The sequence below is a fragment of the Schistocerca serialis genome, chromosome 4 (assembly GCF_023864345.2).
Source record: "Schistocerca serialis cubense isolate TAMUIC-IGC-003099 chromosome 4, iqSchSeri2.2, whole genome shotgun sequence".
NCBI classification, from domain to species: domain Eukaryota; kingdom Metazoa; phylum Arthropoda; class Insecta; order Orthoptera; family Acrididae; genus Schistocerca; species Schistocerca serialis.
Genome location: NC_064641.1, coordinates 223752011 through 223776718, shown reverse-complemented (window position 1 = coordinate 223776718; position 24708 = coordinate 223752011). Strand labels below are relative to the sequence as shown.

At 44.7% G+C, this 24708-nt stretch overlaps 1 protein-coding gene across 1 annotated transcript in view; it reads left to right on the top strand.

Annotated features, from left to right (window-relative positions):
* The window catches only part of LOC126474359 (uncharacterized), a gene marked incomplete at its 5' end in the record, with an annotated part of 148035 nt that overhangs the window by 33406 nt on the left and 89921 nt on the right, over positions 1 to 24708 (top strand). The window contains one exon of the mRNA XM_050101826.1: positions 8335 to 8466. Within this exon, the coding sequence (XP_049957783.1) occupies positions 8335 to 8466 (132 nt within the window). The remainder of the gene's footprint in view (positions 1 to 8334; positions 8467 to 24708) is intronic.

Genomic DNA, 24708 nt, shown 5'->3' with positions numbered 1-24708 from the left:
AACTACTTAAACCTAACGGACCTAAGGACATCGCCGGCCGAAGCGGTTCTAGGCGCTACAGTCTGGAACAGCGCGACAATTACGATCGCAGGTTCGAATCCTGCCTCTGGCATGGATGTGTGTGATGACCTTAGGTTAGTTAGGTTTAAGTAGTTCCAAGTTCTAGGGGACTCATGACCTCAGAAGTTAATTCCCATAGTGCTCAGAGCCATTTGAACCATTTTTGAACCTAAGGACATCACACACATCCATGCCCGAGGCAGGATTCGAACCTGCGACCGTAGTAGCTGCGCGGTTCCGGACTGAAGCGCCTAGAACCGCTCGGCCACCAAGTCCGGCTATAATGTATATAATTAGAAGTATGCTGAAAGAGCCATGGTACTGTTTACCCGGGTATAAAATTGTATTCGTTCTGTCTGGTTGCAGTCATAAAGTATGCGAAGTTTCTCTCTCTCAGTTTGTCTGGTAACATCGTCGTCGGCATTCTTCAAATAAGCGCTTTGCTGAGTTTCACTTTCATTGTAGCGAAACTGTAGTTCGATATGTCCTGCTCCTTCACTGGCCAGTTTGAGTTTCAGTGTGTCTTGTCCAATTTGTTTGCATATAAATCGTATGGCGAAGTTAGGGCTTCGTCCAGTTTTGTGTTGGTGGTAGTTCTGTTTGAGCTATACGTACCCTGCTTTCTCTTAAACACTATCTAAAAACTGAGTATAAAGGAAGATTTATGCTAGAGGTTTCTCGTTCATAAATTAAAGTTAAATATTAGTTGTCTGTGAGAAGAATGTTTTAGGACTCCTACCAGCAAGTCTTGGAGTGACAAAATCCTGACGCATTAGGACTGTGGTTTACCGTTCCACTGTATTGCTGCTGGTGATGGTCGGTATCGTACGTCTGTCATGCGAACATGGAATCGAGAGGTACAGGAAGACCATACTCAACACCATATCAGCAGTCCCGCGCGACTAGCGCCCGAGGAAAAGACTTACTCTATCTGAGAAAAAGTACCTAGAAACGGCTATGTAATGCGAAATTTATCAATAGTAATTACCAGAAGCGGACCACCCTGTGAAACAAGACGGGAAGTACCGTATTGTCAGCTGGTAACCCCTAACAGCACTGTGAGATGGCCAAGAGAGCTCAGTGACTTAGAAGTGGACTAAGCGTTGGATGTCACCTGGGTAAGGAGCATGTCTGCCCTTCTACAGTTGCCCAGGACCACTTTTCTGGATGTGTTTGAGAAGTGGAAGTGAAAGAAACAACCGCTGCTAAACCAAGAACGGGCTATCTCACACACTGACGAATAGGGATGTTGGTAATGAGGAGGGTTGTTGTAAAAAATCGCATGAAATCAGCGGAAGGAATCACTCCTGAGTTCCGAAGTCCTGCCAGCAGTCCAGCTAGCACAATGACTGTGTGCAGGGAGTTAAAAAGAATGGGGTAAAATAGTGGAGCAGCTTCTCATAAGCCACACATTAGCTAGTTATCGCTTAGTGACGCTCCAGCTGGTGTAAGGAGCTAAGACTCAGCACAGTGGATGACTGGAAACGAGTAATTTGGAGTGGCGAATCAAGCTATCTATGCCTCATGACAGTCCGATGGAAGGGTCTGGGTTTGGCGGACGCCTAGAGGATGTTACCTGCAATCACACATAGTGCCAACAGTGAAGTATGGAGAAGGTGGTGTTATGGTATGGGGGTGCTTTCCGTGGTTATGGTATTGTTTTTTTATTGTGCTTAAGTAAACGCTAAATGCGAAACGATGTGAATACATTTTACAGCATACTGTACTGCGTTCAGTAAAGGAACACTATTTATTTATTTATTGTTCCGTGGGACCAAATTGATAAGTCTCCATGGTCATGGAACGAGTCAATACACGAAATTATAACACGCTAGTAGAAACAGATAAAATGAAATATAAGAAACATATTCAGGCGACAAGAATAAAGAATAAAGAAAATCAACAATGTAACACTGGAATTTGCTTAATTTTCAGCTCTTCCAGGAGCTCCTCGACGGAATAGAAGGAGCGAGCCATGAGGAAACTCTTCAGTTTAGACTTAAGTGTTTGGACTACTGCTAAGATTTTTGAGTTCTTGTGGTAGCTTATTGAAAATGGAGGCAGCAGAATACTGCACTCCTTTCTGCACAAGAGTCAAGGAAGTGCATTCCACATGCAGATTTGATTTCTGCCTAGCATTAACTGAGTGAAAGCTGCTAACTCTTGGGAATAAGCTAATATTGCTAACAACAAACGACATTAAAGAAAATATATACTGCGAGGGCAATGTCAGAATTCCCAGACTATTGAATAGGGGTCGACAAGAGGTTCTCGATTTTACACCACATATAGCTCGAACAGCCCGTTTTTGAGCCAAAAATACCCATTTTGAATCAGAAGAATTACCCCAAAAAATAATACCATACGACATAAGCGTATGAAAATATGCGAAGTAGACTACTTTTCGTGTTGAACTGTCACTTATTTCAGATACTGTTCTAATGGTAAATAAAGCAGCATTTAGTTTCTGAAGAAGATCCTGAACAAGGGCTTTCCACAACAGCTTACTATCTATCCGAACACCTAGGAACTTGAACTGTTTCGTCTCGCTTATAATATGCCCATTCTGTCTGATCAAAATATCGGTTTTTGTTGAATTGTGATTTAGAAACTGTAAAAACTGAGTCTTACTGTGATTTAGCATCAGATTATTTTCCACAAACCACGAACTTATTTCATGAACTACATTGTTTGATACTGTTTCAATATTAGACACAAGATCCTTCACTACCAATCTGGTGTCATCAGCAAACAGAAATATTTTTGAATCACCTGTAATACTAGAAGGCATATCACTTATATAAATAAGAAACAGCAGTGGCCCCAGCACCAACCCTTGGGGAACACCCCACTTAACAGTGCCCCATTGGGACTGAACATCACTACCACTCTCAATATTGCGGAGAATTGTCTTCTGCTTTCTGTTCTTAAAGTAAGAGGCGAACCAATTGTAAGCTACTCCCCTTACTCCATAGTGGTCCAACTTCTGCAGTAATATTTTGTGGTCAACACAGTCAAAACCCTTTGTTAAATCAAAGAAAACAACTAGCGTTCGCAACCTTTTATGTAATACGGCCAAAACCTTCGGAGATGATGACTGTATCACCGTGAAAATGCACCCTCTCATAAAGCAGTCATCTGTAAGGCAATGATTTGTGGACTGTAATATTCCTGAAAAGGGCTGGCTTGCCGAGAGTCCCAACCTCAATGCAATGGAACACCTTTGAGATGAGGTAGAACTTTTCGCTCCACAATCCAGCGTGCAACAACATTACTTTCTCTGGTTTCGGCCTTTGAGGAAGAATGGACTGCCATTCCTCCAGAAGAATTCAGATACCTCGTTGAATGTGTTCCCTGCAGAGTTAAAGCCGTTGTAAAGGTGAAGGATAGAGACAGATCATATTAATGTCGACCAATAGGTGTCCAGAAACTTCTGATCAGATAATGTTTATAGGTCGTTACGTTTGGAAGAGAGAATATGGAGTTGAGTTGGAAAACGGAATGTACGAGTACAATGGAGGCTGGCCCTGGATGCCGCAGGGTAGGTCACAAGGCTGGGAAAAGTGTTAAAGTCTTTATCTGAGGAGAGATTATGGCACTGAGGTTGTAGCTGGTAGGATAGATAGATGACAGGTAGCGTTTCCATGTCAAGAAGAGGTAGCCAGCTTAAGTTACCTTGTAATGGGATACAGATGGTGTTGTTGGGGAGGGAGGGTATGTGTACACGTGACAGCATCCTCGGATTGAAGAGGATTGGGTGAACTTACCGGTTACGATAGCCGAATTTGTGGGATACGTATTATTTACGAAGTGTCGGACGAAATTCAGGGAGAGGTAGAAGGGGGGAGGGGGGGTTATCAATTGGTCGACGACATGTGTAGAAGGCAGAAGGCGGATATAAAAGGCGAGGCGGCTTTTCTAGGTCTTACCAGGAATGATAAAATTTTGATGGTGCAGAGACCCAAGGTACATTGGTGAAGGTGAAATGGATGAGAATAAGCACTTATAGGTGTAGAGGGTGGTAGTTGTATGCAGTCACTATATGTCACCTGTTAATAGTTTTAGTACTTTCAGTCTGTTATGGGCTTTCTTTTGGATGGTTAGTACCGGAGCACCACGTTAGTTTTCTGTCGAGGGTTAGTGTAAGATATTTTAGAGTGTTGGTAAAATGTACAGGATGGTTACGTTTGATATGGAAGTCAGAGAGACGGAAACGACGGGAACTGTGCCCTACGTCACTGCCCCAATTTTGATTGGATTGGTTTTGAGGCACTAGAGGTTACACCAGGAGGTAAAGTTACTGAAGTGGACCTGGAGGTCCGTTGGGGTGCTGTTAGGCTTCGATGGAGGACAAGGAAGACGTTTTCGTCGGTATGCTGGAACATATGCATTTGGGCTGGTGGCTGGGGACTAGAACTGTGTAAAGAAGATAAAGGTATGGGATAGGACCAACCCTTGGAGAACTCCAGCGGATAGATATGAGATGCAAGGCTAAATATGGCTGTTGGTGACAATAGAAAGGCAATGAGTCGGGGGGAGGGGGGGGGGGAGCTGTAAGACGGATGTAATTGATTGGAAGTGGAGATGTCTCTAATCCACAAAGCTCAGCAGAATGCCATAATCGGTCAACGAATTTGTCAAGGTCGAGGGAGACAACACTGGCGGAACGGCATTTGTGAGATGTAGGGAAACAGCATGGATGAGGTTGAGGAGTTTTTCGGCAATGGACAAAAAAAAAAAAAAAGAGATTCATATGGCTCTAAGCACTATGGGACTTAACATCTGAGGTCATCAGTCCCCTAGACTTAGAACTACTTAAACCCAACCAACCTAAGGACATCGCACACATCCATGCCTGAGGCAGGATTCGAACCTGCGACTGTAGCAGGCAATGGACCATTTTGGACGGACATCATATAGGCTGTTAGGGGGAGTAGGTGAGTTTCTCAGTGTTTATGGATGCGCTTGATTAGGGTGGGTTTTTGTAAGTTGCTGAAGGCTAATAGATAGGTTAAATGAGGTTTTATTTAAAGAGAAGGAGTACTTTTGTGATTTTCCACATCTCAGGCTAGAATCAAGTGTATAGGAGGCATTATATAGCTTTGCTAGGGCTTGTAGGAATGAACGGGGATTTTCTTAAGGTGGTTGTAGATAATGGACTTATGACCAGATGCTGTGTTGCTTTTCTGCAAAGTGTTCTTTCCTCTAGGCGAGCACGTATGCTTCCATTTTCCCCAACAACGATGAGTCGTGCAATACAACTTGCTGAAGTAATGAGGTGAATTGGTGGTGTCTCAGCTTATATGCTACGTGTCACGAGGTAGACAGCTCTGTGCCTGTGCTGCTTCTATTGGCTCCAACGTATGTCGAGATTTATGTCCTTGTTTATTACAATTGAAATATGCTGTGTGGTGCTTACATTGCATGAAGTCAAGTATGAGTGTACATTCGTCTCTATCATGAAGTCAAGTAATACAAATACAGTTCTTGACTTAGGTCGAGATAATATTGTGATATCAGAATCCTTACCAGTCACGGAAACAATTTATTATCAGTCTCTGTTGATCCATTGTGGAAGCGGGACAGTGGACAGTCATATATTTACCAAGGAGAAACGCCAAACAGCCGTGGGTTTTGGGAAGTTATTTTATTCAGACGACCAGTTTCGGCATCTCAGTAATGCCATCTTCTATCTCCTGCATATTAAAAACGAGTATATATGTAGTATATATCGAGGTATACCACAGCTGACTTTGCAGAAAATGAAGAATAATAATAAAAGTCCTTAAAACCTAAAAAATGCAAATCGCAGCATTAAGACAAGTACTTGTGCACATACAGCACAACAAAGCAGAATATGTGCACATACTAGTTAGCACTGAAACTATTTTGGAATCACAGAGTTATATCACGAGTAGTGATTATAGTGGTGGATATGCACACTGTTGTGTACTTTGTAGCTTATGGTGCGACGTTTTACTTTGAATGAGGGTAAGTCTTCTTAAGAACTGGGGTGTTTCTCACCTAGAGGAGTTATGTAGGTTGTTTGTGTTCTGGCATAACCACAAGCGCCGGAACGAAGATGTGGAACGCAAGAGCAGAAAAGGCGGTGGGGAGGAAACGGCAGCCAATGGTGCACGGCATTGGACCGTGCCGCGCCAAGAGTGACACCTAGAAGAAGCAAATATAAGCAACGCTCCTGCTAGCCTCGGCCCTCCTGAAACTCCTGTCTGGCTGGACATGGGGATTGCATCCTTCCACCATCCTCCACACCTACAAATCCCTCATTGTCCTATCCTCTGTTATGCCAGCGTTGCCTGGATCTCTGCACCTATCCGCTTTTACAAGTCCCTCCAAATCCTTGAAAGCCACGCACTCCGCCTTGCCTTCCGTATCCGCCTTCCTTCCCCCACCTCCTCCTTTTCCTCCAACATCTCCGCATTGTTTACACTGTCCGCAGGCTTGATTCCTCAACCCCCTGGTTTACTTCTTCCTCTCCACCCCCTGCCCATTGCCGCACCTCTATCGCTGTATCCCCCCCCCCCCCCCCTTTATCCACCTCCACACTCTCCATCTCCTTCATCAGGGCAATTTCCAGCACCTCCCTCTCCCAGATGTTGAACTTCGCTGTGACATATACTCTTCCTTCCAACGGTAACCTGGCCTTGCTCCCTTCCCTCCCCAGGGCCCTCCTTTTCCTCTTCCATCCTTCTCCCAGAGCGGATTTTCCACCTCCCACCCCCTGAGTCCCTGCACTCCCACCTCAATTGTGTCTCTCCAACGTCCTTCCCTCCCCAGCCCTCTTCGACGAGCCCACGCCCATCTCACCCCCCCCCCCCCTCCCTCGTTTCTCCCTCATCTCCATGCCCCTGGCAGATCCTGTGTTTTGCTCATCGTCATCAGTGTGCTACATCAGTGTTGTGTTCGGTGCTGTTCTCCTGTGTGTTGAGAGGAGTGATTTTACTTGTGTGCTGGACTTGTACATAGTGTTACTGTCAGTGATTGTTATGTGCTACACCGTCCGTCGATACTTTTGTGCTCTGGTCATACTTCGCCTTGTGTTCTTTTAATTGTCCCAGTGTTTTTTTGTGTGCTACTTTTTTACGGTTTTCATCTCCTTTTTACAGTCGACTCTTTTTGTCTATTATCTTCCATAATGTTCCCCCATTTTTTATATCTATGTACACCATGTTTTCTCCTTTATGTTATTTTTAAATGTCTTCTATTGTATGTTTTATGTCTTTCGGCTAAAGAGCAGCCAGCCCACCCCGCTGCCAGCCCACCCCGATGGGGAACTGAAATAAAATAAAGTAAAAAAAAAAGTAGCCTCAGCCGTTCAGGTCGGCACCGGATCGCGGAAGTTAGTTATCAGTGACGTGTGTCAACCTGCCTGAACAGTTCACATATCAAGGACTCTAAATTATATTGCAAGTTGCCCCTCGTTTGCGATTACTATTTGTAAATCTCCAAAGTTAAGTATTGTCAGTTGCTTTCTAGAAATAAAACTACTAATGTTATTTGTCTGAATTGTCATATAGCGTTCCGAGAGCGCAACATCCTCTAGGCACCCTATAAGCAACGAGTGGGTAAGACCCCCACAGTTTGTATTTTAAAAATACACAAATAATAAAAATATATAAAAAAGTACAAAACATAAATAAAATAAGAAACGGAAAGATACAGAAAGATAAAAAGTTGACGAAAGAAAGAACTACACAAGGTTTATCCGTTTGTGCTTCTGATTTTATGTTGTCTATTTTTAATTTTTTGTAATGTTTGGGATATTCTGTTATAACTCTGTGATGTAAAGCAGTTTCAGTGCTAACCTGTACGTGTACATATTCTGCTGTATGTACACAGGTAATTGTCTTAAAGCTGCAATTTGCATTTTGTAGACTTTAAGGACTTTTAGTATTGCGCTTCATTTTCTGTAAACTCAACTGTCATATACCTCGATATACACAAAATGTATACTCGTTTTTAATACGCAGGGGCCTCAATGGCATTATTGAGATGGCGAAACTGGTTGTCTAAATAAAACAACTTCCCAGACTGTACGGCTGTTCGGCGATTCTCCTCGGTAAACAACGTGTTATCGTCGATGACCAAAGGCTAGTCCAGTGAGGAGAGTTAGTGGAAGTGGCACAGTGGCCCAATGCGAAACTGTCAGTGTCTGGATGGTGTCGCGCTTGGCGCGTAGTTGTAGTTGGTGTGAGTGTGAGTTGCAGCTGGTGCTGGTGGGGGCCCCTGACAGTGCAGCGGCGGTGTTCGCAGAGCCGCTGCCGATGAAGCTGCGCGCGCTGCCGCAGTCGTTCTGGCAGCAGCCCAACGCGGCGGGCGGCCTGTCCCCGGGAGCCGTCTACCCCGTGCTGCCGCCGCTCTGCTGCAAGGACGACGACGGCGCAGGTAACGTCTCACGCACCTCGCCTCACGACACCTCACTAGCACGCAAAAGCCGGTCCACTGCGAGAAACTGTGGTCTCCACATACAGGGTGTTACAAAAAGGTACGGCCAAACTTTCAGGAAACATTCCTCACACAAATAAAGAAAAGATATTATGTGGACATGTGTCCGGAAACGCTTAATTTCCATGTTAGAGCTCATTTTAGTATGTACTGTACTTCCTCGATTCACTGCCAGTTGGCGCAATTGAAGGAAGGTAATGTTGACTTCGGTGCTTGTGTTGACATGCGACTCATTGCTCTTCAGTACTACCATCAAGCACATCAGTACGTAGCATCAACAGGTTAGTGTTCATCACGAACGTGGTTTTGCAGTCAATGCAATGTTTACAAATGCGGAGTTGGCAGATGCCCATTTGATGTATGGATTAGCACGGGGCAATAGCCGTGGCGCGGTACGTTTGTATCGAGACAGATTTCCAGAACGAAAGTGTCCCGACAGGAAGACGTTCGAAGCAATTGATCGGCGTATTAGGGAGCACGGAACATTTCAGCCTATGACTCGCGACTGGGGAAGACCTAGAACGACGAGGACACCTGCAATGGACGAGGCAATTCTTCGTGCAGTTGACGATAATCCTAATGTCAGCGTTAGAGAAGTTGCTGCTGTACAAGGTAACGTTGACCACGTCACTGCTACGGGAGAACCAGTTGTTTCCGTACCATGTACAGCGTGTGCAGGCACTATCAGCAGCTGATTGGCCTCCACGGGTACACTTCTGCGAATGGTTCATCCGACAATGTGTCAATCCTCATTTCAGTGCAAATGTTCTCTTTACGGCTCAGGCTTCATTCCGACGTGATGAAATTGTAAATTTTCACAATCAACATGTGTGGGCTAACGAGAATCCGCACGCAATTGTGCAATCACGTCATCAACACAGATTTTCTGTGAACGTTTGGCAGGCATTGTTGGTGATGTCTTGATTGGGCCCCATGTTCTTCCACCTACGCTCAATGGAGCACGTTATCGTGATTTAATACGGGATACTCTACCTGTGCTGCTAGAACATGTGCCTTTACAAGTACGACACAACATGTGGTTCGTGCACGATGGAGCTCCTGCACATTTCAGTCGAAGTGTTCGTACGCTTCTCAAGAACAGATTCGGTGACCGATGGATTGGTAGAGACGGACCAATTCCATGGCCTCCACGCTCTCCTGACCTCAACTCTCTTGACTTTCATTTATGGGGGCATTTGAAAGCTCTTGTCTACGCAATCTCGGTACCAAATGTAGAGACTCTTCGTGCTCGTATTGTGGACGGCTGTGATACAATACGCCATTCTCCAGGGCTGGATCAGCGCATCAGGGATTCCATGCGACGGAGGGTGGATGCATGTATCCTCGCTAACGGAGGACATTTTGAACATTTCCTGTGACAGAGTGTTTGAAGTCACGCTGGTACGTTCTGTTGCTGTGTGTTTCCATTCCATGATTAATGTGTTTCGAAGAGAAGTAATAAAATGAGCTCTAACGGTCCAAGCCTGTGGTTCTGGAACAAAGGGCAAGGTCACCTACCCCCTCTCAGTCTATAACAATTCTAGGGCAAAAGGTGTTTGTTTCCTTGTTTCTCCTGCATGTCCAAACCTGTCTGTTAGCCAAAGGATGCCAATCAACAGACCTAATTACCATGTTTTCCCCAGGCTATTATTCACTGAGATCACTTGATCCAAATATAGAATTCAAGGTGACTACCAGATTCTCCTCTGGCATTACCCACCATTTGTTCCAAATTAAACTCCAGCTGTCCAAAGTTTATACAATTCTCCCCACCCCTCTGACTTCGTAGTTTAAAAAGTTATGTTTGGAGCTGAATTACCTAAAGTTTCATTCCGCTCAGGATGCCACTACTGCATCACAGTCCAGCACACCATCAGCTGAAAGTCGCGCCACCACCAGCTGACCATGTTCATGCTGGCCAGTGCAGCACCAAATCAGACTGTGGGCACTGACTCCCACTCGCCCTGGACTCCCGTCGCCACCCACTAGTGAAAACTGTGTGCACAGAGAGAACGCACCACACTGCTGATTCAACTGCCTAATGCAAAGTGTAAGACAAAAGTTGTAATCTCCACCAGTAGTATGCTGTTAGTGATAGCACTGCTGCCACAGCCCACATGACCTGAGTTAAAATGATGGGAACTATGAAAAATGCAGGAAGCGCATTTGCACTTTCACTGGTATTGAAAAATGACAGGAAAATTCACTGGAGTTGAAAACAACTTTTAACTCACACATAAGATGTTCTACAGAGAAATTGAAAATCAAGGGATGCCAAGTCATCTTCATGAAGTGGATACTTGTGCAGTGGTTCTGAAGCCAAAAAGTAGACGCTACAGTCTGGAACCGCGCGTCCGCTGCGGTCGCAGGTTCGAATCCAGCCTCGGGCATGGATGTGTGTGATGTCCTTAGGTTAGTTAGGTTTAAGTAGTTCTAAGTTCTAGGGGACTGATGACCTCAGATGTTAAGTCCCATAGTGCTCAGACCCATTGGAACCATTTGAACCTACTTGTACACCGCATTTCAGGACGGAAAACTGAACTGCCATCATCAACAGAGCCCCTCACAATTTTCTGGATATAATATGTTGTCAAGAGCCTCCAACAAAAGTCATTTAATGGGCTTGATGTAAGATAGTACTAGCTGGTCAGTCACTATAACTATGAAGTCTACGTTAGGCGGTAAGCCAACATTAACATGTTTCGACACATTGTGTGAGGCAACGGGCGAGTTGTGGCGCCCTGGAAATATTCTATGTTCGGAGTTCAGGCGGCCGCACAGGGCGATCGTCAAAGCCGCGGCTCGTTAGCAACCGCGTGATGCAGCACAATAGCTGGACCACGTGGTGCCAAACGTTAGCCGGACGAGAGGGGTGGCCCCAGCGCATGGTCCAGCCGCCTGGCTGGGAATTCCACTGTGACGAGGACGGTGCTTTGTGTCGATGAAGGAGATGTCTATGCCGGGGAGTACCAAAAATGGCGGACTTTGTGAGACCATAATGGCAGACATTTCACAGTTCGTATAGAAATTAATAGTAGCCAGATGAATCACGATACCTCAAAAAGAAAAACGTATATTACCATTATTTGCACGACGATTCTGATGGTGTAATCAGATTTCCAATACCTTTCTTAGTTTACAGTTTCGTATCTGACGATAAGTTATACAAGTAACACCCAACAACGAATTTCCCAAATCTAAACGGTTCATCCGATTTCGTCGATCTACGTGTCTTTAGAAAGCTATTAGTGTAAACCTAAATTGGTATTAATTACAGGCATGTAACTTCAATAGTATAAAGTTATTGGAGGTTAAAGTGGCCATTACTATCGATCGCGTCAGGCCATAAGTACTCCACAGCTACACGAAAAAACTGTAGCAGCATTCTTAAAATGGTTCAAGTGACTCTAAGCACTATGGGACTTAACATCTGAGGTCATCAGTCCCCTAGACTTAGAACTACGTAAACCTAGCTAACCTAAGGACATCACTCACACCCATGCCCGAGGCAGGATTCAGTCCTGCGACCGTAGCAGCACCGCGGTTCCGGACAGAAGCGCCTAGAACCGCTCGGCTGCCGCGACCGGGGAGAAAATTTAGAGAACCGACGTTTGTTCATATCAGTGCACACTCCGCTGCAGAGTGAAAATCTCATTCTGGAAATATCCCCAAGGCTGTGGCTAAGCCACGTCGCCGCAATATCCTTTCTTCCAGGAGTGATAGTTCTGCAAGGTTCGCAGGAGAGCTTCTGTGAAGTTTGGAAAGTAGGAGACGAGGTACTGGCGGAAGTAAAGCTGTGGGGACGGGGCGTGAGTCGTGCTTGGGTAGCTCACCTGGTAGCGCACTTGCTCGCGAAGGGCAAAGGTCCCGAGTTCGAGTCTCGGTCCGGCGCACGGTTTTGGTCTGCCAGGAAGTTTCAACTATAATGTTGTACCTGTGTTTCTGATGACGAGAGCGGCTGCATGCTGCGGAGTGAGTTGATGTAAAGTGTAGTTATCATGAACACTATACCACAACCTATCTTCTCTTTGTCGGCCAGATACTAGTGATCAAAACATCACATTTCGTACCACCAGCGCCGGGTGGAAAGCCAATGCACTGAGACGAGTCGGTGCTCTCTGCTGCGGAGAGGCTACCAGTTCCAGATGTTCCTGTATACAAATCAGAAGTCACAGGTGGAGGTACTGTGGAGATTATTTTGTGTCCCTGTTAGTTACTTCCTTTCCTGTTTGATTCGCTTATGATGATAGTTTAAAATTGCTATCTGTGTACCTCCGCAGACGCCGTAAAATCTCTTTGTCTTGTTCTCATGGTTGTGACGTGAAATGTAGGATGTGAGAAAAAACTTCATTTCACAGTGTGTTTCGGATATTGGCTCACTATTTGTTCCCATTGCCATTTCTCGGGAAGGAAATGTTTCTTTTCTACGCCGATTTTGTTAGACTTTCCCCGTGGACATCCATAAAATTCTCATATTAAAAAAGTGAATAGACGATAAATTAAAACAAATTTCAGCGCTGCGTCAGTCACTTTTTTTCCATCCCGGCGCATTTGGAGGGCTTACAACTACATCATCTGCAGGATCAGTGGTTTACATTCCTTTTTTGTTTGCTGGGTATGGCCAGTTGTCTGTTTCGATTTTTATTTCGTTACAAATAAGGTATAAGTGGTACTTGTTAATATAATATGGCAACTACAACATGTTCCAGCAGAGCTAACGCTGAGGGTATATTTATGACAACGCTCACGGTTTTTTCTGCTGGAACACCGTGTAAGTAACTACATTGTTGTTTACAAATTATAATTCCAGTGCTATATTTTATTAACAAGTGGACGTTAAATCTTACTTTGACCGAAATGTAACTCGAAACAGACAACTAGATACACAGAGCAAACAAAAATGTTATGTAATCCACCGATCGATCTGAAGATGACGGTGTAAGCCCTCGAAACGCACCCTAGTAGAAAATAAAAGTAACTGAGGCAGATAACAGTTTCAATTTATCTTTTATGTCGTAAACAGTCACTGTTTTCAAACCACAATCTAACATTCACGAAATTACAGAATGCATAGCAGTCTCGTGCTGACTTTTTCCGTTCTCTTACTCGTCGGAAGAATGTTCCAGCAGTTTTGTGCGGATTTTCTATGTAGATTCACCACATTTGACAAAAATTCTACTAATAATGTGTAGTCTTCGATTGGTGATGGGGATGCAACAGTTCTTATACACGATAATGATAGAAGGTTAAGAAATTTTGCAAATTGTGTAGAAAAATGGAAAAATTACCAAAATACGTATTACTTGAATTTTTATCATCGTCAGCCTAACAATGGTAACTCTTTAAATTTTCCTAATTTCGCTTATAGCTTTTAATTAATTCGCTTCTGAATCATGGTTTGCTCTTTCAGACTGGTAACATTTTCCCTTATCTATCGTACCTGAAAGTTTATACCACCGTTCGGAAACACCCTGCAACTGATGGTTTTGGGGAATTAGCCATTTATTGGATAGGATGAAATACAAACAAGCTAGAACCGGTTTACTAGTTATTGACTTGCTCAGTCTCTGTGGCTTCCTCCTTGTAGTCTCAGTTCTCTCTTTTTTCCCCTCTCCCTCTCCTTTCCAATTTTCGGTCTCTGTTTCCTGTCGGGTTTCTCTACGACCATTCTTTTTTTCTGCCGTTCTCCTCTTTCTACACACTCCTTTTTTCCATTTCCTGTCACTTGCCTCCGCACCTCTTGTCTCTCTCTCTCTCTCTCTCTCTCTCTCACACACACACACACAAACACACACACACACACACACACACACAAAACCATGCCCCATTCTGGGCTGAAACATCAATTTACTCAAGCAATTTCTTTTTATCTCCTCGCAGGCGCAAGATCGTTAAATACGAGGGATATTCGGAAAGTAAGTTCCGATCGGTCAAGAAATGGAAATCACTGTGAAAATATAATAAAGCTTTGCACATATGTGTTCGACAGTGTCTCTAGTGTTCCTGTCGGTTGTGTAACTTCACTATTTTCAGTTCTGAGCGCATGGTGAGCATATAAAGATGCGTAGAAATTAGTGTCTCCCGCAAAGTATGACGTCCTGGTGAGAGATTTCGCCTGATGTTATGCAGCCCACATTACAGAACTGTCGTACAGTTCCTACTTCGCGACAATTCTCGGTCGCAATCTGCAGGGGCAATGAAAATGCTCCTGCAGCGTTTTCGATGGGAAGTGTTTGATCACCCGCACTACAGCCAGTAATTGCCTCCCTCTGTGTTTCAGCTCTGCTCGCATTAACTACTGGCTACGAAGACAACATTTTCACACAGACAACGAGCTATAGATGAGCGTAGAGAATTGGGGAGAAGCCAAGCGGCTGTCTTCTACGACGAAGGTATTGGAAAGTTGGTATAACGGTGCGACAGATGTCCTAGATGGAGCGGCGACTATGTAGAGAAGTAGCTGGAAGGTGGAGCCAGCTATCGCAAATAAAACATTTCTGATTTTCAATACAGTTTCCATTTCGCGCCTGATCGGAACTTACTTTCTGGACAAGCCTTGTAGCTCTCAACTGATTGTCTACGTCCGTACAAGAATTTCCAGTAATTGCTCTGGCTCACTAAGTACCAAGTTTGCACGTTAGCAGCTCTGCTTCTAAACACGCCACTGTAGGACTCTGCGAGGTTGTTGACCTTGCCCCTGACGGTGCCCTTGACCCATACATAGGCCTCGGGGTCCTATGCTTTCCCGCGCCGGCCACGTTTCATGCTGATACGTGTCGGCCCGAGTGTCCAAGCTGCCCACCGCGGCGGAACGGCTTTTCTGGCGACTGGACGGCATCGACCCCCTCGCGATCCATAATTGAAGGCGGCCGGCACGCGCGGGGGTCAGTCGGCGCAGTAAACACCTGTTATGACGGCGGTCGATAAGTCGCCGTCTCGTGGGGCTCTCAAGTCGATGGTGGCGGGAGCTTTTCAAACTCGAACTGGTTTTTATGACGGAGGCTGAACGTCCATTGCTGTATGTGGAAGCGTTCAGGTGGAAAGACTATAAGGCGGATTGCGTGACTGACCGAAACAAAGTTGTCGAAGTTTCGTCCCGTGTAATGAATCCTGTATGAAGGCGATGGAAGGAACATTGCGAAGGACTGCTTTGATCACACTCGGCAGTCCGCCGCAACACAGTTATCTGTTACGATTCTGTAGAAACTGGGTACACACAGGAAATGAACAGCGGTGTAACAAAGCTAACTAACAGAGAAGTAAAATGTACCAATTTCAGTAATTACTTTTTATATAATACCAGTTAAGAGCACGGGACAACACGCAGTCCAGATTCGTATTATAACAATGTTGCGATTAGTTTTCCATTCTTTCATTGCCGATAAATCCAAGCCGGCAGCTGTGACCGAGCGGTTCTAGGCGCTTCAGTCCGGAACCGCGCTACTGCTACGGTCGCAGGTTCGAATCCTGCCTCGGGCATGGATGTGTGTGATGTCCTTAGGTTAGTTAGGTTTAAGTAGTTCTAAGTCTAGGGGACTGATGACCTCAGATGTTAACTCCCAATGGTGCTTAGAGCAATTTTTTCATAAATCCAAAGTCATCACAAACAAAACAATAAACGCGAACCATACTCTTTATACTCCGTACTTCCGTAGCGTTGCCTCACATGGTATAGCGAGAGTGGCCCGACCTAGTAACCCAAAACAAGGAACAGGTGTCTCTGTATCAGAGCGACGTGCGTCTCCTGGAATTGTTGCCCAAACCAGTCCAATCACATTCCTATTTTAATACCCTCCAATTCTCTCCCTCCATCTCTTCTTACTTTTACCTCCTCCTCCTCCTCCTCCTCCTCCTCATCACCATCATCATCATCATATTATTATTACTATTATTCATACTTCGTCCTCTCTTTCTTCTTTCGTTTACCTTTTCTCATCTTCTTTCTCGCAATGGAAAAGGTGCACAGGGCACGCGTCCTGGCTGCCATTCCTTCGTTACGCCAGTGTAAATGAATCAATTTTAGGCCATTCATGAAGTTAGTACTACTTTCAATATTTTACTTCTTGTATAAAACAATTTAAAATAATAGTTCTTAATTCTGGCTACTATATTCAGTCTGTAACGTTTCTCGATTGATTTTTGCGAAACGTTTTGTTCAGACAACTTGAACGTTTAATATCATACGGTCTAGCGTTTTAAGTTCATGATGGAGCGATTATTGTTTCATTGTACATTACAGTTATCACAACGTTTCAAACGGAACTGCCCGACAGCAAATAATTTCAATTTTTTGATTATAAATTTTGACTGGGCATTTACATTTCGAGCGATTAGACCACACATTACCGCGTACAAAATATAGCTAACATTTCAATATTTAAAATGAAGTTAGAAGGAAAGATGTATCTCCTTCCGTCCAAGACCAAATGAATTTACTCACAGGTGGCACGCTGCCCTCCGTGAAATCAGGTACGCCAAGTTGAATTTTCTTTCAGCGTCAGTTAAAGTCAAAATTTACGTTACATTTAAGATAACTTCAATTTTTAGGAGTCATTCGAAGTCTGAATCTGTGACATGTAACTGCCAACCATTCTGTTGTTTCTAGTGTAAGATTCATTCAACGGAAACAAAATCCTACAAACAGCAGTCTCCCGGAGTCTGCTGTTCATTTTTCGGAATTTTATTGATTACGCTTAGTACCTAATCGTAATAAAACAGTTGGTTCCCTACAAGACAGTAAATTTTTATGAAAGTTTCCATAAAACTCTTCTAAGTTATAGAACGCCTGATGCGCATAGTGTTGCCAAAAGTAATGGTAATGCACCGGACATGACACTAATAGTGAGTCGCTCCTTTGCTTCTGAAGCACGTATGATGCGTCTGTGTCCGTTTAGTCCTGCTAGAAGTGGTTCGTGACGCAGCACATTCAAACTGGCGGAGGACTGACTCAAACAAACCGTCGATCGCCACATTTGGCTCTAATGAGATATGCCCTGTGCAGCGGTGTATGCGTGTTTGAACACAACTCTGCGATATCGTCCATCCTAGACGCTATGTAGATTCAGCATTTGGCATGGTTTAAGGCTGTAGGTTTATCGGATGGAAATGAGATTTACTTCGTGTTGCTGTTTTCCGCCGGCCGAAGTGGCCGTGCGGTTAAAGGCGCTGCAGTCTGGAACCGCAAGACCGCTACGGTCGCAGGTTCGAATCCTGCCTCGGGCATGGACGTGTGTGATGTCCTTAGGTTAGTTAGGTTTAAGTAGTTCTAAGTTCTAGGGGACTAATGACCTCAGCAGTTGAGTCCCATAGTGCTCAGAGCCATTTTTTTGCTGTTTTCCTGTAAGCGGATAAAAATAATTTGACATGCTAAAGCCGGCCGCTGTGGCCGAGCGGTTCTAGGCGCTTCAAGTCGGAACCGCGCTACTGCTGCGGTCGCAGGCTCTAATCCTGCCTCGGGCATGGATGCGTGTGATGTCCTTAGGTTAGTTGTAGGTTTAATTAGTTCTAAGTCTAGGGGACTGATGACCTCAGATGTTAAGTCTCATAGTCCTTAGAGCCATTTGAACCATTTGACATGCTAAGCTTCTGTTCCGTCGACCGTGGAGACCTCAGTCATCACTTACAGCAAGAGTTCTGTTGTCTGGGTAAATGACCTAGTTAATGATGGGGACCGTAGGGGGGAGGGGGGAGGGAGGGGGGACTGCAGACAAGTAACAGACATTGAATTTAAATTAAATCAAATATTTTCGCGGTAAGAACACATAAATGTGATGTAGGCTTGTCATAAAGAATAGAATTTAGCCAATCCACAATTATGGGCTGTATGGCGAGTTGCCGACGTGCTGTAGGACGAGATAAATATGCATGAAAAACAATGAGTATCAAAAGAGAAAGAAAGGTAACTCGTAGAATCCCTAGAGACAGTGATGATCCGTGAAACTGAAGTGAATTTTGGGAACAGAAAATCAGGAAAAGAATTAGTTAGCCACGAGGACTCACGTAATACGAACACACAGACAGCGGCAACGCATCAAAACTAACCGCCTTGCGTCGATGGAATCCCATTACCGGCTGCTCGCGGAGCGCAAGCAGAATATTAGCAACTTAATCGTGGCTGAAGTTAGCAGTAGCGTCCTACCGTGACTGAATCTACCGCACTACTATTAATTACGACGTGAAGATGGCGGAGAAGTACAACGAGATGGGGCTGGGAGAGCGTCTCTTCGTATTTTTGCAGCCTCGGATACAGCACAGCTGTGTGCCTCCTCCGACAGGAAAAGGTGCGTATAGCCAACTTGAATGGGAGTAGCAGTCAAACCGTTCCTGTTGCTTTTGGCATGAGGGTCAATTCGGCTTACTGTAGCTCAGATTGGCGACTTTGTGGTGGTGACAGTTTTCCAGCGCTAGTGTCCTTACGCGTTGGCGTGGCTGCACCTTGAATCTAAAAGTAGTGGCCCCGAGCTTCAACAAATTTCCGCAATCTTAGAATAGTCTGAATTAATAGATTGGCGAATACGGAAACTACTCCACCCCACCATTCGATGGTCCTCGTCTCAGACGAGCCGTCGCTGGTTTCAGTGGCTGGGGAAAGTTGATTTAAATGCATAAATTGACTGATTGATTTCATCGACTCTCTAATTTATTGATTTATAGGCCCATGAATACTATCACTTAACTTGTGATTACCTAATAGATGGGAATTCGTGACTGGCATGGTGATTTTAATGTAGTTAAACTCTCTTTCCTTGTAAGGGACCTGGACTGAGCAGCTGCTGAGTCTTGTGCATGCGCTTTACGTCTCGGAAAAGTCTCTGGCTTACATGTATTTACCTCAGAAAACCGATTTTTTGTGTGATCCCCGATATACTGTGACTCATACGTCTTGTATTGATATTAGCGCATGTTAAAGTCCGTTAACTCGCTACGTGATGCCAATTTGACACACTTTCAATTACACACCTGTCTGTAAGACTATTATTATTATTATTATTATCATTATTACAGACACTGCTACTGTGATAAGTAAAGTCATCCACTCGCCTTTTGTTATGACAAATTATTTATCTTTACCGGTTTCAAGCCTCCTCAGTTACTGTTTACACTGATGAGCCAAACATTATTACCACCTGCTTAACAGCTTCTTTGTCCGTCTTTGGAACGAAATTTATCACTGATTCTGCGTATCAGGGATCCAACAGTTTGTTGGTAGGTTTGCGGAGGTATGGAGCATTAGATGTCTACGCACGGGTCACGTAATTCGCGTAAGTAACCGCGGTGATAGCGGCCAGACGGGTTCCATAGGATTTACACATCAGGCTAATTTGGTCGCCGAGGCATCAACGCGAGTTCCCTATAATGCTCCTCAAACCTCTGTAGCACGGTCCTGGCTCCTAGAGACGGTTAATTATACTGCTGAAAGATGATATCACCGTCGGGGGAGGCAAAGCATGAACGGATGAAGGTGGTTCGCAGCTGTCAGCATGTCTTCGATTACTACCACAGGTCCCGTGCAAGCGCAGGAGAATGTCTCACGTAGCATAATTCTGACCCACCAGCCTGCGTCCGTGGCGCGCTGCACGTTTCGAACCGTCGTTCGCTTTGGATGACGGCGTTTGTGGCGACGACCAGCGATCTAGTGTAACAAAAATGTTATTCGCCCGAAGAGCCGACACGTTTCCATTGATCGATGGTCGAATCCCGCTGGCCTCGTGTCCACTTCTATCGTGATTGACGATGTCGTTCGGTCAACATGTGAACACGTAGGTGTGTACTGCTGTGGAGCTCCATACTAAGTTTTTTGAAGAGTCGTGGGCGTTCAATCACAACGTCTAGTGCTACTTTCACTGTCCTTCTACCTCTTCCCATAGATGCTCACGTATATGAGCACCTGAACATTCGAGCGGCTTCGCCGTTTTCGAGATACTCATTAACAGGCTCTGTGTAATGATAATCTGCCCTTTGTCAAAGTCGCTTATCTCAATGGATTTCACCATTTGCAGCCCATATCTTCGCTAGGGTGATCTCCGGTCCGTGTTTGCGCCGCTTACATACCTCTGTTACCGCGTGGCATGCCTCCAACGCCATCAGGAGGCATCCAACATCGCGGTGGGCTCTGGTCATAACGTTATGGCTATACCATTCAGGAGATTATATCCTTATATAGGACAAACACACACATCCATGCCCGAGGGAGGACTCGAACCTAGGCCGGGACCAGCCGCGCAGTCCATGACTGCAGCGCCTTTGACCGCTCGGCTAGGAATAATTATCAGCGTTCATCAAAGTGCATGAAACTGATGCAGTGCACAGCAGTCATAGTCATCAGGAAATGCAAATGAACAGTGTGTGGATGATGTAGAAGATATTATTCAGTTGGTAGTCCTTCAAAAACTACACTCAATATTACTACGAAAATCAGAGTTCCTTAGCAGGAATATGGGTGACACTACGTACGCACGGCCCCTATTCTTATCAATTACAAGGGATTCAACTTCTTCGAGAAGGAGATGAACGAAAGCGACTGCAATTTTGTCATTGGCTAGATGCAAATCACTGTTTACTGATGAAGCCAATTTCACTATTGACGGTATCAGTAACACTCTTGCTTACATCGGTTGTCCTACGAAGACCCATACGTTTTTATTTTCAAGAACGCTTCTCTGTAAAAGCGTAGTGCGGAACGGTATGCAATTAGCTGGGCTATTATATTGTCGCATCATCTTACGGGGCCTCTTTATCTAGATTTTCTTAAAAACGATCATACAACATTAGTAGTGGAGGAAGTTCCTATGCCCAGCTTGATGGAGCCTGCCGTATTCACCAAACAAGTTTGTCATCCAACATAAAATAACCAGAGAGCGTCACTTTGACAACAACGCCGTACACTGCACCAGGGGCCAGGACTACACGGCACAGTACCCATGGTTTCCTTATTAGGAACCGGAATTATAATAACGACAATTGGACTTTCTACAATGTTTGCCGTATTACTCAGTTTCGAAGCACATAAGTAAATACACCACAGAAAGTGTCGACAATATAAACAGAATACCACTAAGACTGTCTAGGTGAATTATCGGGGTTACTACCTTGTCGTAGGGAATGCCAAGTGAAATACAGGTGAAAGGTACTGTTTCGTATTCTTCAGCTGACCAGTACACACACACACACACACACAAACACACACACACACACACACACACACACACACACACATACACACACACGCGTGTTTCAGACGTGATGGTCAGTATTTAGGGATGTGAGAGGAATGATCATTCGAAACAAAAAGACAAGTAAATATGGGCCGTAAAACGCATCCCTTAAGAGCTATGAGCAAGTCTTGATCTTTGGAACTGTGAAACAAATCTCTTCTACTCTAAGCTCTTCGCTTTCCATATTTTGGAAGTGGTAGTATGGACCAAAACAAGAAAAAAAGTCCAGCAAACATGTGCTCTAAAATGCATACCTTAAGAGCTATAAGTACTTGTTCATCTTCGCTACTTTGAAACAAAACTCTCCTAATGAACAAGTGCTGATAACTTTTGAGGTATGCATTTCAGAACACAAGTTCACTGGACTTTTTTTCTTGTTTTGGTCCATACTACCACTTCCCAAAAAATGAAAAACAAAGAGGTTGCAATGGAAGAGATTTGTTTCACAATTTCGAAGATCATAGCTCGTAAGGTACGCGTTTTAGACTCCTTGTTTACTTGACTTTGGTCCTTTCTGTCTTATCCCTAAATATTGATCATCCCTTCTGAAACACCTTATATATATATTAGCGGCTCCAGTCACGAAAACTGACAACGGACGGGAGGATGGTGTGTTGACCACATGCCTCTCCACATCCGTATCGAGTGAACGCCTTGAGCCGAGCACACGGCGATCGCTCCGTACCGCTGGGCTTTCCGAGGCCTGTTCAGACGAAGTTTAGTTGTAGGTTTAAAGAGCACTGTATTTGATAAATTCAAATTATTAGATATCTGGTCATTTTACAGCTTTCTATTGCAGCAGACACCAATATGTCTTTGCTAATGTGCATTCAAAAGTTAAATCACAGTAATCAATAAGCAAACAGATTCATTTTAACTGGGATATTAATTAATGTTGTTACTATCAGAGGTTCACTATTGATGGGCTATGCTCACGAACAGAATAATCAGCACACTAAGAAGAGGCACCTGGCTACTGATTCTACTCTGTGTAGGAACCTTCTCCAGAAAGGAAAAACACACACATTCGCACAAGCTTCTGACCACTGTCTCCGTCCACTTTGGGCAGAGTCCAGCTGTGTCACAGAGAACAGAAGCAGCAGTCCGGAGTAGGGTGGAGTGAGGGGAAGCATACGGGGATACAGATTGGGGGGGGGGGGGGGGAGGAGGTCAGCTCTGCTTGGCGGAGTGTGCAGCGACTACAGGGTGGCACGTCAAGATTGCCAGGTACAGTATTGGGACACTGTGGTGGAGGGAGGGAGGGGGGGGGGGAGGCAGAAGACGGGCAGCAGAAAAGGAAAAGATTGGAGAAGGGGAAATGACCAGTGTGCGTCGGCAGAGAGTGGTTCACAATGAAGGTGAGGAGACTTGAATTTGGATGAGGTGATAGGACAGAGGGGGCAGAAACTGTTGGGTGGAGGGTGTGGGAACAGTAGGTTACCATAAGTAAAAGCTGGGATGATTTCGGGAGCAGAGAATGTGTTGTAAGGATAACTTCCGTCTGCACAGTTCAGAAAAGCTGGTGGTGGAGGGGAGCATTCAGATAGCCCAGGTTGTGAAGCAGCTATTGAAATTAAGCACCATATGTTCAGCTCCATGCTGTGCCACAGGATGGTTCATTTTGCTCTTGGTCGCAATTTGGCAGTGGCCACTCATCCTGATGAACAGCTAGCTGGTAGTCATTGTTTTTTAATCATCAGTCTTTTTACTGGTTTGATGCAGCCCATCACAGATTCCTCTCCCGTGCCAACGTTTTCATCTCAGAGTGGCACTGACAACCTATGTTCTGTCTTCCTCTACAGTTCCGCCTAGTACCTTGGAAGCTATAACCTGACATCATAACAGATTTCCTATTATCCTGTCCTTTCTTCTTGTCAGTATTTTCCATATATTCCTACCCTCGCCGATTCTACAGTGAACCTCCCCGCTCCTTACATTATCAGTCCACCTAATTTTCAACAATCTTCCGTAGCACCACATCTCAAATGTTCCTACTTTCTTCTGTTCAGGTTTTGTCATACTCCATGTGTCACTATCATACAATGCTGTGCTGCAAACGTACGTTCTCATAAGTTTCTTACTCAAATTAAGACCTATGTTTGATACTAGTAGACTTCTCTTGGCCCTTTTTGCCACTGCTCCAAGGCGGCAGTATGATTTTGGCAAGCTGGATAACTGGTGGAGGTGATACCCGCATCCGATCCATTCTTTTTTTCTCACGTTTTTGTACGTCTTTTACGTATTTGTGCGTCTTTGTGTGTATTTTTACGCATTTGTGCTTACCTTTATGTATATGTGTGTATTTTAACGTATCTCTTCGTTTTTATGCGTTATTTTCTGCTATCCAGCCCCCCTCAAATCATCTAACAACTTCATTTACCCATTTCCTAAGTCCTTTTCCGTTTCCCCAAAGCCATCCCTGCCACAACAGACTCCTCTTCCACCTTTCTGCACAAGTTAAGAAAAGTATCCTTTTCTCTGGCTACAATCCTGTTCCATCTTTGTTGTCTAAACCATGGAATCCCCCAAAGAGCCCGAACATGAAAATTCCTTACTCTGGATCACACCACTGCTTTCAGAATGATCTTCATCTTTTCAGATTCCGCCAGTCCCTGTCCCTCACAAATCAGGTACTGAAATAATGCGTCTCCATGGCACAGGTATCCTAAAGCAACCTCTGTTCCCTCCGAAAAATACGGCTACTGTGCAATTCCTGCTACGTACATCATCTCTGAAATTGAACTGCTTGCACTTCAGCACTTGGAAGAGCATTCCAGACACAACCTCCATAAGAATCTAGTCTGCTGAAATCCTACTGCCGACTTGGAGCACAAATACCCGAACCCTGTCCTACTCAGACTGTTCTTCCTCGTCAATAGCACTCTGATCCTGCCTCGCTGCCCTTTTCAACTTGCCTCAACCCCCAAAACTCCCTACCACCACTCTAATACATCCTGAGCTGAAAAAA